Here is a 16,863-nt window from a genome sequence, read left to right as displayed (position 1 = left end):
CTATGTGGACAAATAAAGAAGATACTTGCTGATAATTGCTACAAAGAAGTTAATAAAAGTACAATAATGAGACTAATGAAACAAGGGTTCAGTGAGGGGAAGAGAGGGGTGTGTGTGTGTGTGTGTGTGTGTGTGTGTGTGTGTGTGTGTGCGCGCGCGTGCAAGCATCTGAAAGAGAGAGGGGCACATTCGGAGAGAGTCTTACAAAGACTATTTCTAAGTAGGTGGTTCCCTACTTAGAAATAACTTTTTCTGGTTAGCCTTAAACTTTACTGATGGGTTAGAGATATACTCTCGAATTCTTTATTTAAAGATTGCCAGGTCGCTACTTTTTTTTTCACAGCTGTCTGAGACTTGGTGTACACTGAAGAATGGTCAACTGCAACCAAGAATCCTTGTCAACAACTGGCTGTGATTAATTGAAATTCTCTGATTCGAAGGCCTAGCATTAAAAAGATCCACCAGATAGGATCACGATACGTTTCAAAGCATCAATGTCTAAAACTGCTCTTGGTTTACAAATCTTCTAAGTATCCTTTGAAAGCATAAAAACATCACCGAGACCAAATGTGTGTTTGTTACACGTCTGCATTTCTGCATCTTCCTAGTCCTAGGATATTTGCTCTGGTTTCCCCTGCCCCCCTCAAGCCTGAGGTGCGAGGTTAAAGACCTTTCTGTTAGTCCAGAGAATTTAGCACATGAGTTCTAGGATTCTAAAACATTGCATAATCCATGTTATCTTAGTTAAAGAGATGATACCAAATAAAAGAACTCCTTGTATTTGTATAATCATTTTCTCTTACAGTAAGATGCAAAGAAAAGATATATATTATCATGAAATTATTAGTTTTAATCAACCCCGACCTCACAGACCTGATTCCTCTACTTTCCATTTTCTCCCTTATTGCCTTTTTTTTTTTTTTTTGGCCGTGTCTTGTGCCTTGTGCAGAGTCCTAACCGCTGGACCACCAGCGAAGTCCCCTTACTGCTTTTTTATATTTATCATTTTTATAGCACGTATCTCACTGCATCTCAATTATCTGTTTACACATCCAGCTCTTCCCATTCGATGGTGGGTTCATTGATGGCAGGAAATACAAGCTATTCATCTCCATCTTCCAGTCCTCAGCTGAGGGCCTGGCGTACCGTAGGACATATAACATGGTCATTACATGGGAAAATAATGGAGTTAGATCAGATGAACTCCTTTGTCCTTAGAGCTCTAATAGTCTAAGCCCTTATTTCTAGTATATCTCTGCAGAAGAATAGTCCCTAAAAGGTCCCATTATTCAACAGGAAATACTGAGATAAATAATAGGGTTGCAGGGAATTCCCTGGAAGTCCAGTTGTTAGGACTTCGCAGGTTTGATCCCCAGTCAGGGAACTAAGATCCTGCATGCCTCTCACTGCGAGGCCAAAAAAAAAAAAAAAAAAAAAAAAATAGGGTGGCATAAAAGGGAAAAGAAGCAAAAGACACTGCCCATTTCACTCCAACTCTGCAGAGTCACTGCAGGGGCTGTTCTGCTTTTAAAGAGCCAGCAAACTTGTTACTGCACAGAATATCATTTCTACGTGGAGCTATCAGGAAAGCTCTGGGAGTTAAGCATGACTAACGCTCTCTCTCCCTTTTCATGGAGGTACATACGAATGGGGCTTCTTTCTTTTCTTGGCGGAGATAAACAATGATGGAAAGGAGGCTTAAAATAAGAAAACATTAGCTTACATTCAAGTGTACTGACAATCCCTACACGTACCTAAACGTACACACACATGCGCGCACACACAGGCACGCGCGCACACACGCACACACGCACACACACCCCCATCTAAGGGAGAGATTATTCCACAAGGATCAGTAACACTGTCTGGTTATCACGTCTTAGAGCCACGGGATATTTTTAGAGCCAGACATTTCTTAGCAAGAGAGAAAATTCCATGGAAGCCCCCCCACATGTCTTTCTCCTTTTTGTGTTCAGGATACAGCTGGTTCCAAACTCTAAGGGAAAAACGGAGTTGACAATTGGGCCTAGGGGATTGGTGGGGAGCTGAAGCCCCAAACGATTATGACAAATACACTATTTACAAGGAAAAAAATATGTATGTATATAAAAAGACTGTGCAATATAATCGCATCACCACAAAGCAAACACTACTTATTAAGATGATCGGAAACAGCAGGGAACACAACAGTGCTGTAGAAGAAACCCTGTCAACTCTATATAAATACATTTGGCAGAAGATAAATCAAACAAGAAGAGACTCCATTTGGCTGGGAACATTAGTTAAAATTAGCGTTCAAATAGTAGTGTGGCTAAAATCAATCCAAAAGCAAACCCACTGAGCTCCCCACCGTGTCTCTTCATCAAAAATGGGGTTACCACTTGGGCTCTACACCCTTCCTTTTAACTTTGTGTCTTGCTACTGTGTAATTTGCATTTGGGCTTTCATGGGTTGCAGAGTAATATGATTTTTAAATTCTTGGATGACTCTATAAACGTTAAGCATACAACCACATAGAAATTTAACTAACATACGATTCTGTGTTATTTAAATACCTGTTTTAGTTCAGAGAAGAGGGGTCTCTATGAAAAGGTTGAAAAAAGATGCCTTTATGCCTTTTTTTTACCCCAAGCTTATGTTGGCATAGCCAGAGTCTGAGTGTCTGAAGCAAATTTGTGTTTTTCAAGTTATATATTTTAACTGCAACTCTCGTCTCCTTTCTTATATTGCCTTTTTTTGGGGGTAGGGTGGGGCGGGGGGTATTCTGTCTATCTTTGAATCACTTTTTTTTTTTTTTTGAATCACTTTGGATCAGAGGCATCGACAGTGGCTTCAACCGTCTCCTATCAACAATAAAGGCACACAAGTACAGATGCAACCAGAAAGACATTTCCAGATGACTTACTAGGCAGGGCAGGAGAAGGCATTGCACATTTTGGGTTCAGTTGCTGGCTTGGCTCTCGCATTGCAGAATGAGGAATTGACTTGAGTGTTTTGATCCCGTAAGCAAATGGCCTTGACACTTATGTAACCTAATAAGACATGAGAAGTTACAAAGTGAAAATTGCAGGTAACCAATTCCACTTAGCTTCCAAGTGTAGCTTCGGGTTTACCAGGGCTCTGATAATTTACTGAAGATACAGAACCTAAATATTGTACGAAAACACTTCCTTCTGATAAAATCTACAACTCATGTGAATTCCACCCTCATGCCACGCCCCCCCAACAGTTTTCATATTTTAATACTTTTTAACAAGTAGCGTCTTAGTTTTCAGGACTGCCATGGATTCTAGAACGATATAGTAATAAAGACAGAGCAATATTTTGAAATTGAAAACAATTTTGAAAACGGGGCAGTATCTGTTTGAGGGAAGTATCCCAGAAGCTTTAACTCACACTGCACATATCTAATGGAAAATGTTCTGCAAAGAAAAATCTTGGGGGAATTCTGTGTGGAAACTCTAAGATTTTGCTTTTTCATGAAGCATCTTCTACACTTGCCTGAGTACGTGCACATATAAACAAAAAGTTGAACTCACTGAATATGTGTTCATACTTGTCCGCAAGGACTCTGGTTTTTTGTTTCTGTCTGTTCACCCCACTGCCTTGTTTTCGATATTCATTTCAGGACCTCTCATCAAGATGCACTTTATTTTGTGTGTGATTAACTGTATTTGTCAGCTCCCCACATAGGAACGCTGCCCCCTCTTTCAATTCTCTTTATTCACATGGACTTTTCCTTAAAATAGAATCTGAGCAACAGTGAAAAGTCACTCCCGCTAGAATGATTAGGTTGAAGGGGGTCTGCTTTCAGGAGGAACTGATCAAAATATTGGGACTCCCTAAAGTCAAGAGTTTGCTTCTGGAGAACGTATTCATTTGGACTTGTCTTCTCTTAGACTTCCGACATGCTATGGTCTGTGAGTCACACGAAGGTGTTGCTAACTCAAGGCAAAGGAGAATCCCATAATGCACTTGTCCAGCATCCTCCCCTTGGTTGTATTTATTCCCTGTAAATGGAAAATGGATTGAATCTCTCTCCTTCCCAAGGAACCTGTGCTCTCTCTGGAATACCAGGAAGTTATCGCGAATGATCTCAAAGAGCATTTGATACATGAACAACTGCTCATGCTCGAAGACTACGTGAAAAACAGCATAAAGATTATGGTTACTGTTCTGTTAAAAAAAAAAAGAACATAAAATGATACATGTGTGGCATGTGTCTGAGTATGTGAAACACATGTTTTTATGTTTGCTTAAGAAAAAGAATACGATATAGACCAAAGTATTAACACTGGCTATTGCTGATTAAAAGATTATGGGAGGGGCTTCCCTGGTGGCACAGCGGTTAAGAGTCCACCTGCCGATGCAGGGGACACAGGTTCGTGCCCTGGTCTGGGAAGATCCCACATGCCACGGAGCAGCTAGGCCCGTGAGCCATGGCCGCTGAGCCTGCGCATCCGGAGCCTGTGCTCCGCAACGGGAGAGGCCACAACAGTGAGAGGCCCGCGTACCACAAAAAAAAAAAAAAAAAAAAAAAAAAGATTATGGGAGATTATTTTCTTCTTTATAGCATATTGCTTTTAAAATGTGTATTAATAAAAAATATATTTCCTTTTAATTATTTCATATATATTTTTAAAAAGAAGTATTTCTTCATATTTTGTTAACTAGCATGGGCAGCTGAAGACAGAATTTCTTCACTTTCTGTATTTCTGCTCTGTCTCTGGTCCCAAGATGCCCCATTTTGCTCAGTGGGATGAACACAGTAGGGACACCTGCTGTCACCAGGTGCTCTGAGCATGAGGAAATGAGGGACCAACCTTCATGCTTTGGTTTCATGGACTCATTTATGGACTCATTCTTCTTCCCAAAGGGCAAGTGTGACAAAGATTGACTTACCAACCAATATGTGATATTTTGGGACCTAAATAAAATGCCTCCCGTCTACGCACTGAGAGGATGGCTGTGGTTTTTCCCTTCCTTACAAGGGCTATTTCTCGGATTTAATCCATTTCCCTGCGGGGCTGGAATGCCACTGCTTCCACGTGTCAGATCGCTGTCTTAAGTCTGCCTTGCATGTGTTTTCACTGTCTTGCCCCTACCTTCTCTAAGTCCCACTGGGAGGCTGACAACAACAGAAAAGTCAGGACAGAAACACACGAAGCTGTGAGCTGAAAAATCCATCAATGACTCAATCCTTATAAGAAATGGACACATATTTTCTATTTCCCCCCCTTGTAAGTTTCAGATGCGTAACTCTTGAGTCCTGGTTGTGGCTGACTTGAGATTTGTGTGAGTGGGTTCCTTTCTACCTAGGAAAATCCCCGAAGAGTACAAATAATATTTGCTTTTTTTTTTTTTCTTACAGTGACAGTTCCCATAGAGATAGTTCTTTTGTTGCTTATTTAAACCATACAATGGAAAGATGTCTGGAGTGAAAGAACCTGTTTTTTTTTTTTTAAAAAAAAACAGGGCAGGTGAGGGGGGGTTCTACAAAAGGAAACTGAGGCGGGGGCCAGACCACGCGGGGTCCAGTGGGCCACAACGAGGAGCGTGGGTTTCATCCAAGTGCAGAGAGGAACCATGGATGACTTTGAAGTAGAAGAACATAATTTCATTTTTTTTTCTGTTGCTGTAATGTTTTTTTGAATTTAATTTTTTTATACAGCAGGTTCTTATTAGTTATCTATTTTATACATAATAGTGTATATATGTCAATCCCAATCTCCCAATTCATCCCACCACCACCCCTGCCCGCCACTATTCCCCCCGTGGTGTCCATGTTTGTGCTCTACAACTATGTCTCTATTTCTACCCTGCAAACCAGTGAAAGACCCTGTTTGAGGAGAGACGTGGAAGACGGTGAGGAAATCAACTACCTCCACCACAGGAGAAGGAGCAATCTGACTGCACTGTGCTCCAGGTGTGGCTGTGTCTTTCTGAGGCTGGCTGAGTTCCATTCACGACCTGGGGAAGTGCATACTTCCAAGATATCCCCGGATTTTTGCCTTGCATCAGAATCTGGACAGTGTAAGATACAAATCAGAGATCAAGATACAGGTCAGACCCTGGAATTCCAGAAATCTCACTGAACATTTTAGAGATATTTGCATGCCATTTTGACCTCAAAGCCGGTTCACATCATTGTTCCCAAGTAGGTTTTATGTTGATTTAAAGTTCGCCCATGACACTTTAAACTGTGTACCTCTAGAGCATCAGAACTGGGATTTAGAAAGACAGTAGGGAAACAGGACATTGCTATAAGCCCACAACCCTCAGTTCTAGGCATATCCAATGAATAAGGCAAGAAAATAGATTTTTACCTTATGTTGAAGGAGAGGTTATACTATGAGGTCTCAACCTTCACTTTAAACTTGAAAGCCTAGCATGATACTAAAATATGCTAACTCTCAACATAGGCATAACTCTCCCAGCAGAAATCATTCTCATATTGAATATTGGGTAGATATATGTGGAACCTCCCAGGTTTGGGATGCTGAAATGTCTTCCCCCCCCCCAGGGTCTCAAACCTTTGGCCCATATATCTTTGTTCTATTATTTTAGGTATGACACCAGACAGTTCAACAACTCTCGTAGAGAGATTCTAGTCATGGTGGTGCTCCAGAGATAACGGCTGAAATTGAATCAGCGTATATAGACTTTTATGATTTATCCTGGCCCACAACTTATAATCCCTCTCCTGGATGCCAGTAGATGCTAGACACAAGGGAAGCACTCAGAAAACCTTAGAACACCCCACTTAGAATCCCTATCATCAACCTTAGAATCCAGGCAGATTCCCAATAGGATTTCCAAAGAGAATCTGCCCAAAGAGTAGGTGTCTGTTAACTGTGTACCAGGATGAGCAGATAAGACAAAAAGAAATACGATCAGACGTCGTGGTTGGTAATATATATACTGGAACGGATCTGACCTCAAAAGGGCAAGGACTTGGGATAAATCTGACACTATCAGGCACTTCCCAGGTGTCAGACACTCTGCCGGGCTTTTTCTATGCATTATTTCAAGAGTCCTCTAACAACTCTATAATGTAGGTGTCTATTTTTTCATCGAAAAAAAAAAAAACTGAGAAGAATGAACTTGTGCAAGATCACACAGGTGACTGGTGAATGAAATTAAAATAGAATTTCGGCCCTCCAACAAAATGTGCCTAAAGACTGTAAGATATCACTTTTTTTTTTTCTTGGAGTATAGTTGATTTACAATGTTGTGTTACTTTCAGGTGTAGCAAAGTGATTCTGTTATAGGTGTGTGTGTATCTATGTGTGTGTGTGTGCGCATATGTGTGTATGTATATATATTCTTTTTCAAATTCTTTTCCATCATAGGTTATTACAAGATATTGAATAGGGCTTTCCTGGTGGCGCAGTGGTTGGGAGTCCGCCTGCCGATGCAGGGGACACGGGTTCGTGCCCCAGTCCGGGAAGATCCCACGTGCCGCGGAGCGGCTGGGTTCGTGAGCCATGGCCGCTGAGCCTGCGCGTCCGGAGCCTGTGCTCCGCAGCGGGAGAGGCCACAGCGGTGAGAGGCCTGCATACCGCAAAAAAAAAAAAAAAAAAAAAAGATATCGAATAGAGTCCCCTGTACTATACAGTAGGGCCTTGTTGTTCATCTATTTTATATATAGTAGTGTATATCTGTTCATCCCAAGCTCCTGATTTATACCTCCTCCCGACCCTTTCCCCTTTGGTAACCGTAAGTTTGTTTTCTGTGTCTGGATATCACCTTGTTTTTGGTTTAGGCAAACACATTATCACATTATTTGCCTCCCTTCCTGATCCTCTCTTTTTTTTTTTTTCTTGGAGTATAGTTGATTTACAATGTTGTGTTACTTTCAGGTGTAGAGAACGTAGGCAATCTCTCCCGTCAACTGTGTTTCTGAGTCTGGACCCACACATTCCTCCTCTCCTTCTGTTACCCAGGATGCTCAGCCGGGTTGTCCACTATTGCCCTGGATCCCATCTTCCCTCACCTACTTAAGGGCATCGCTGCTAGTGTCGTCCCCTCTCTCTTGAACCTTATTGAAATGTCCCTGTCTACTGGATCATTCGATAAGCACATGAACATGCTATTATATCCCTCATCTCAAGACGAAAAAAATGATCTCATCTCTACGTACACTTCCAGCTCACATTCACTGTTTCCCTTTGTAGCAAAAATCCCTCTAAGAGTCGCCTTGACTTTGGATCTCCGCGTATCCCTCATTCTCCCGTGGTCCCTCCTTCTCAGGCATCCCTCCCCACCACATCACTGAAACCTCTCTTTCAAGGGCACCTTGTCATTTCCAACAGTCAACGGCTTTGTCTTACTCAACCAATCATCAAGCACTGGACATAGCTGATCACTTCCTCCTGTTCTCACTATTAGAAACCCATCATTTCAGTTCTTCTCCTCCCTTAGTGACCGACCGACCTTCATTCCTAGTTTCTTTTGCTGAATCCTTATTTCCTAATGATTCAATGTCAGATTGACTTCCAACCTCTCGACCTCTTGTTTTTCTATCCTCACCCCTCAGGTGATCTCATCCAGTCCTGTAGTTTAAGTGCAATCTACAGGTTGACCACTCCCAAATTCGTAACTCTACAGCAGCGCTTTCCAGTAGCACTTTCTGCAATGATGACAAGTATTACACTATAAACCTGTGTTGGTCCATGTGGCAGCCACAAGCCACATGTGGCTCTTGAGCCGTAGTATACATTGTGATTGAAGGGTAAAACGTTACGTTTAATTTCATCTAAATCTAAACTTAAAGAACCCCGTGTGAGTAGTGGCTACCATATGGGACAGCTATAAATGAAGCCCATCCTTGGACCTCCACATTCGAAGAGTTAACTGTCTACTGAGCATCTCTACTTGAACGTTTAAAAGGTATAACAAAGTCTAACAACGAACTCGGGATTTTCCACCCTGTTCTCCGAAAGGCTGTTCTTCCCAGTCTCACAAAATGGCAACCCAATCCTCCTAGTTGTTCAGGCTAACATAGAAAGTTGATCTCCTCTCTTTTCCTCACACCCCACGCCTAATCGACCAAGAAATGGTGTTATCTTTACTTCCAATATTACTCAAATCTGACCACGTCTCACTTTATCTATTGCTACTGCTGCTTCCTTGGTCTAAGCCGCCATCATCTCTTTGGATTTCCATGATCATGGCTCTCTAGGGATGAGAAGAAGCCGTATTCTCTAGCGGAGGAGATGGACACATCCACGCTTAAAAATAATACGGTTACTTCAGAGGTTAAAAACGAAGTGTCGTATAACCTGCCAAGGGAAATCAAATGTTCCTGTGAACCTGGGGGAAGGGGATCACGTGACTGCCTAAGGAAACTGTGTAGCTGTTACTTAATTAATGAAGTATTTTGGTGATGATTCCTGCCAAGAAGCCACAAAAGAACAATAGAATTTGTTTTCTTTGAGGATTTCTATTCCCCCCAAAAGGACAAACTTTTTTTTTTTTTTTTTTTTGCGGTACACTGGCCTCTCACTGTTGTGGCCTCTCCCGTTACGGAGCACAGGATCCGGACGCGCAGGCTCAGCGGCCATGGCTCATGGGCCCAGCCGCTCCGCGGTACGTGGGATCCTCCCGGACCGGGGCACGAACCCGCGTCCGCTGCATCGGCAGGCGGACTCTCAACCACTGAGCCACCAGGGAAGCCCAAGGACAAACTTTCATATTGAGTTTCCCACCTTCCTTCCCTTAGGTGAAGCAAAAATATGTAAAGATCCTCTGAAAAGTAAAACGTCTGCGCTAAAAGTAGTTAATAGCAAGAAGGCAACTACTCCATTTCATACTATCAAGGTAATAAAAGACGCTTACTTATGCAGCCACGTCAAGAAGAGAAATAACTCCCACGATTTACTGTAAATGTGCACAAAATTATGCAACTTTAAATGACTAACTCATAACATATGTCGTAGCTGGTTACTGTCATATTACTAGTATAGTTCTATAGCCAATGGCCTACAGGACATATTGTTTATATTTTTTTTGTTGGACATTATTAATGCATTCATTGAATGCACAAATGAATAAGACTCTCAACTTTAAAAAAAATCAGATGACTCACAGCTTCACTATAACATCTGTGTATCTGTAAGGTCACAGGGGAGTTCTATGCGTAATCACGTAGGCTGAAGGACAGTATTTGTATAAACCAGCAGAAAGCTCACTTTAGAATTTACTTTAACATCAGCTCACAAAGCCTTCTTAAAGAGAGTAATTATTTAAACAAATGGACACCAAGACCAAATATATAAAAGATGAGTATTTGCCAATTACATTATTTGCTTCTCTATGATAATTTAGGCATTCTCTGCCCTTTTTCTAATCCTGTATGAGGAACAAAGTAACCGAGAATGGAATACACAGCAGTTGTCTTATCTTCTACTGTTTGATGCTTGCAATAGCCAATCCTTTGGAAATAGACTGATCGTCTGGCTGAAAGAATCTCTAAGTCCCTTCTTTACCCCATTCTGAAGAAAGACTGGACTTTGTTCAAAAAAAAAAAAAAAAAGTCAATCCCACCCTCAGGAGTGGCTACATAATTTGCGGGGCCCAGACGAACATGGAAATGCAAGGCCCCTCGTTTAAAAAAATGATTAAGGATTTCAAGCTGGTGACAACAGAACAGTAAACCAAACATAAGGCACTTCTGGGTCCGAGGTCCCCTGTGACTTTGCGGGTTCCACGTCCATGAAGCCACCTCTGCCCGACCTGAAGGCTGAGGTTTTCTCACCTGCATCAGTTTTAAGACACAATTTTAAATGTTCCAAATTCTAAATGGTCCTGCGGTCTAACAATGACTTTGCCCACTCCTCTCAGTGGAGATGACACCCACTAATCTGGCAGGCTCGGCTGTACCTAAGTACCTCAGTGTGACCATGACCATCACCTTGACCACAGACAGTGCGACCCACCCGACGCTCGGAAGCAGGACCGTGGAACGATGTGTGATAACCGCGTAGCTAAGATTCTAACTGCCTCTGCAGATGCTGAGGAGCGAACACATCTGAAACAATACGTCATTTGAAAATGCTAATTCCCATCACTCACATCTAGAGATATTTTCAGTGACCCTGTCAAGCGCAGTCGATAACTTTTTTCAGCACTAGTGGAGAACACAAAGGCCCTCCAGGTCACGTGGATGCCACAACCCTTCCCCACCCCCCATCATAGCACAACATCACAATAACGCCCCGTGCTGCGCGTCGGACTGTATAGCCCAGCTGCGAAATGCACAAGTTTGGAAAGACTGCCAGCAGTTCAGTCTACTTAACTGGACTCAGTCCAGAGGATTTTCCAGCCAACTGGCACTGGGTCTCTAACTTACAGTTGGCAAGCAACCTCCTTAAATGCTTCCAGGTCCTCAGTAGAACTGTTCAGTGTCTACCTTTAACACACCAACCACCTGACTTCAGACACAGCACTCAGCAGCTCTGACCGCAGGGTGCGGAGCTATAAAATTTACAGCTTCTTAAGTTGGAAAACCACAGACGGGGCTGGACTCTACCAACTGCCCTCTGAAGGAAGGGGGATGCAGGCTCTGCTTGGGGCACACGAAGTTAAAACAAAGGACACATTGAGTAATCTTGGGTAAACAGCTTGCTTTCTGTCACTCCCACTTTTAATTTTTAATGTGCAAACTATAAATGCCTTCAATCAGCTTCTTTTTTGTTTCATTACTTAAGGCCCCTTTTTCCTTTTAAGGAAGTTGTCCTAATTCTCCCATGGAAACTAAAGAGTTATGCATAGGTTCTGAAGACCGACTTTTTATTTAGTGCATGCTTGGAAGCTTATTTCTTGTCTTCAGTAATGTACTTGATCGCTTTAAAAAAATAACAGCAGCAATACTTAGTGTTATGCCAGGCAAAGCGCTGTACAAGCATTATCTCATTTAAAGCAGATAACAACACTCGGGACTTCCCTGGTGGCACAGTGGATAAGACTCTGCGCTGCCAAAGCAGGGGGCCCGGGTTTGATCCCTGGTCCAGGAACTAGAGCCCACATGCATGCCGCAACTAAGGAGCCGGCGAGCCGCAACTAAGGAGCCCGCCTGCCGCAACGAAGACCTGAGGCAACCAAATAAATAAATATTAGAAAAAAAATAAAGCTGATGACAATACTATGAGGAAGGCACAGTGCTGTTAATATCTTAGTACTGTAGATGAATGCACCAATACACAAGGTCCCGTAGCTAGTCAGTAGCAACACTGAGAACGCAAGTCTCTGATATTGTCCGACTCCCAAACTGGACATCTTAACTCTTGGGACACTGCATCTCCAGCTCTGAAATGTCACATCTAGGATTCTAATTTAAAGTTCTAAAAACTGGATGAACTGTTGAAAAGACGTTGTCACTGGGATGCAAGAGCATGCTATAACATTTACATTGTGCTATCGGGTTCCAACCTGAAAACGTTGTTTCTTGAACACGCTAATATCTGACTTAAGGATACATGATTTTTAATCTCCTCAATCCATGTTCCCCTGCATTTATAGATCTGTTGGATTTCACCATTGTTTTAACCGCTGAAATACAACCTACTTTATAGACTGACCCCTTCCGAGAAATGATGAATTGCGCCGTACATTACGCGTTGGCTAAGTCAGGGAAGGGATAGTTTTGTAGTGTGAATTCCTGTTTTTGTATAATCCTGTGATTTTTTGGAAGCCTCGTGATGTGAAAAATCAGCCAGTTGTCTTTGCCTTCTTGTTTGCTTCAAAGCCTGAAAAACATGACCAGGTATCACCACTGCTATTAGGTGTGAGTGAGTTGGATTTGACAAGACACAGCACCACAAAGACCCCGATCGGGGCCTTGGAAGTACATCTGTGAGGCAGCTTCAAAGGTGTGGGCTGACACATTGAACCCCGACTACAGTTCTAATTCAACTCATCAACATTCCTCAGAGTTTAGTGAAGAGAAATAGTGTTCTCCGACCTGTCACAGAAGTATTTGCCATGAATTAACTGGGGGCCTGCACTTCAAATAGCAAATGGCAATCTCTAGACAAATCATGTGGCATCATGAAAGCACATCTGAATCGTCCTCTGGAGTCTGGAGTTTCCTATCATCTGTTCTGAATTTATTCTCCATTACTTCTTTGCCTCTTTTGTGTTTTGTGTCTTCACCCCATCCCTGCTCCTTGGATAATCTACTTTCCCTTACACTGATTTTATCGTGAGGCACATCTTTACTCATTTCAGCCCCTTCCCCTTGTGGGGGGCGGGGGATGCAGACAGCAGGGTCACAAGGAAGGAGCTGGCTGAGAAGGTGAGTCTCTGTCAGTGATGCTCGCACACTGTCAACTCAGTGATCAATGTGCCTGTCTACCTGGTCCCCCGCCACCCCATCATCTCCTTTTGCCAGAGAGCGGAGGAAGTTGTTTATTATAGTAATTTTCTTTAGATGTCTTTTTCTGCCTTGAAACTGGCCTGTGGTTAACCTATTTCTCACTTACTATCATTACAAAGGCTGCTGTATTTGTCAGCTGCAGGATTCTCTCTTGGTACACGATTCATTGGGAAAGGGTTTTCAAAGAGTTAAACACCCCCTTTTGCCTCTTAACAGAGAGAGAAAAAAAAATCCTTAACATAAAGGAGAGCTTTCATTTTTAAGACTTTTTTTTTAAAAAAAAGGAATGCTGTAAAAACACAGGGGATCATATTTCAGTCCTAGACTAGCAACCTGTGTTATCATGTCGTCCTGACTCACTGTTTATCAGACAGAGATGAAGTTACTTTATAAATGAAACACTCATGATGAATTTCCTCACCTACCCTCCAATTGCATGACAGTTTGATGGAGAATATGACTCATTCACTGTTGTGTGTGAGAGAGAGACAGATAGAGAAACAGAGACAGAGAGAAACAGAGAAAGAGAATAAAGGAGAGGAAGAAGAAAGGGGGGAGGGGCACGAGAGGGGGAAGGGGGAGGCGGGGAGGTGGGGAGAAGTGGGGGGAGAGAGAGAGTGTGAGAGTGCATCAGCTAGCAAAAAAAGCTGATCTTCAGTCACTTCTAAAGAATGTATCATCTCTAAGTGGACACCTTCACTAATCACGAAAAGAAAATTTTTGTGTTTTCCATTCTCACTGCCAAGCCTCCCTAAAATTATATCTTAAACGGGCCTTTTGCACTGCACTTATACAAAGGACAAAACCGGTGACCTTACATTACCTATAGCTCAATCTCAAAACGGAAAAACATTAAATTTTCAGCCAAACTCAAAACGCCCAGCATACAGACATCTACTTCAGATTAAAAGATTATTTTTCAACGAAGACGTGTAAATTTCAACTCTGAACTTCAGTTTTCACATTTCTACCACTTCAACATTTAATTCCTTGTACAAGACACACACATACACACACACACGCACACACACACACACAATTTAGCTATGTGAGGTGCAGAAGATTTAGTTTTTCTTGTGTTCCCAAACCCAGTAAAATAAATACGGTAGGTCTACGCATAGTATCCTGAAGACTATTGAAATATAAGCTGACTTTTAAATCTTTCAGATGACTAATGAGTGCACTAGTTCAATGAGAAATTCCTTAGACTCTATGCCAGACTCACGTTGTAGGGGATAAGCTGAAATAAAGAAAGATGTGGAAATTATCTAGTTTATAATAACTGTGTCTGTAGTGATCTCAGAAAGTATATGGTTGCCAAATCAATATTGATTTCTTTCTGTGCTGGGGTGTGCACGTGTGTGAGTCATTTTCCCCTGGGCAACGCAGAAATATGATACAGGGTCATGAACATTAGCTCCATTTCTCCAAGTCATTTACATGTATATGTATGTCTGTACTTCAAAATAAAAAGTTGATTGATGGGCTTAAATAATGCCTAAAAATTTAAGACCTCAGACAATCATATAAATCCTTGATTACCCTTAGGAATTTCCTCTTGGCCACTGAGGAAATTAAGGGGCCAGCTCACTCTAAATTGACATCCACCTGTTGCTAATGTTGGACCATGCAGAATCCGGGTTCCGAGAAGAATGAAGGTTTGTAACAGAGACTGTATTTGAAAATTAGGCAGGCACATGACTTGGTGATAAAAGTGAAAATCTGTTTTCCATTTAAACTGAGCTTCCCTATGAAGACATTCTGTAAAGTTCTGACATTAAAAATAACCAGAAGCAGAAGACACTTTTGTGTCAGGCCATGCACTTATTTCTTGAGGTTAACTGACAGCAGTCAATCTGTCCCAGGACTGCATTACCCCTGCCTTGCACTAGAAAACACCCAGAAATAAGTGAAAAGATCTGTTAAACCCCCCACCCTGGGAGGGCAAGTTGCTGTTCTCCCAGATTAAGGTAAGTCAACTGTGAGCTAACTGGTCAGCAAGTTCTTATGTGTAAATTATTCACTTTGGGAAAGGCAAGCCTTTCAGAAAGCAGATCGATTCCTCAAATGCAATTGAGGAGATCAAATTTCAATATTTAAATGCCCTTCACTGTACTTAACTTTCAACTGTACAATTCTAGGACTAGTCCTAAGAGATGATGAAATCCAGTGGTTTTTAAAATGTGTACTGCAGAAGTCTAAGCCTTTCAGACAACTTCAGATTACGACTGTGGTTTGGGACAGAAATGGGGAGGAGAGGCTGGCCTCTGGGCCCTGTCACTCTTGACTTTGGTCAGAGAAAGTCTCCTTGCACTTGATTTATTGTCTCCATGTATGATTTTTCAACTTGGAAAGAAGATTCTACTATTTATTTATTTTATTTTTAATATTTATTTATTTCTTTGGTTGCACCAGGTCTCAGTTGCAGGAGGTGGGCTCCTTAGTTGCAGCACGTGGGCTCCTTAGTTGCGGCAGGCAGGCTCCTTAGTTGCGGCTCGTGGGCTCCTTAGTTGTGGCATGTGAACTCTTAGTTGCGGCATGCATGTGGGATCTAGTTCCCTGACCAGGGATCAAACCTGGGCCCCCTACATTGTGAACGTGGAGTCTTATCCACTGTGCCACCAGGGAAGTCCTTCTACTCTTTAAATGAATGAATGAATTTTATCATTGGATGTCATTCATTCAGTAAACTTTTGTTTTTGAGTGACCACGACGTTCCAGATACTGTGCCAATTGTGGAATCTACGAAGAGGAGTTAAGTCATCTTTCGGCAACATAGGGTTTCAGGTGCTTAGAAGTGCTTCAAGACAGTGTTACAGGACAGAGTAGAAAATATTAGTTTAGTCTGGGGAAATCATTTCCCAAATGAGAAGACTGGGCCTCAGATAGTTTAAGTGACTCATGCAAAGTGACAGAGTAGTATCTGAGTGACCCGTATCACCAACTATTTATAGAGATGTTCCCTGTTCAAACCCACGTTGCTTCCAAAAAGAATGGGATCAACCTACCAAAACTCACTCTTTACATTTTTTAAAGACCTGAGACTATAATGATCTGGTGACATGATTTATGTCTTAACCACTGGTGCATCTCCAATGTCTATACAGGGCTGGGCCCAAATGGGCACTCAACAAAAGTTTAGTTTTCTTCTATCAGACGTCAAGAGAAAATAAACAGAGGAATACTGCTTTGAAGGTAGCTACCTAAATCAACACATGCCAAAGGAGTTGAAGATAAGACTTAGCTAAGATATTGGGAGGATCTGATTAAAATAAATGAATGAGATATAAAAAGGGACGTTATCCTTACACTGCTATCCTCATGTGTTCTGCTGAATTTTACACTATAATACGAGCTCAGTGGACGTGCAGTCATTTTAAGCGGCCAAGAGAGAAAGTGCTTTCTTTCACAGGCTTATACTTTCTGTGGATAGAACAGCACTTTCCATTTTGGTAGGTTCCCACTTTCATCATCCCACAGGATTG

The 16,863-nt window shown here is 42.0% G+C and overlaps 1 protein-coding gene across 1 annotated transcript in view; it reads right to left on the bottom strand.

Moving 5' to 3' along the window:
* The window catches only part of ADAMTS18 (ADAM metallopeptidase with thrombospondin type 1 motif 18), a 157,645-nt gene that overhangs the window by 23,326 nt on the left and 117,456 nt on the right, over window positions 1–16,863 (bottom strand). Inside the window, exons 16-17 of the mRNA XM_033406432.2 lie at window positions 5,883–6,024; window positions 2,906–3,032 (exon numbers count right to left, since the gene is read on the bottom strand). Of these exons, the coding sequence (XP_033262323.1) occupies window positions 2,906–3,032; window positions 5,883–6,024 (269 nt within the window). The remainder of the gene's footprint in view (window positions 1–2,905; window positions 3,033–5,882; window positions 6,025–16,863) is intronic.

Source organism: Orcinus orca, chromosome 20, assembly GCF_937001465.1.
Source record: "Orcinus orca chromosome 20, mOrcOrc1.1, whole genome shotgun sequence".
NCBI classification, from domain to species: Eukaryota; Metazoa; Chordata; class Mammalia; order Artiodactyla; family Delphinidae; genus Orcinus; species Orcinus orca.
This window is presented reverse-complemented; position numbering and strand designations above follow the sequence as displayed.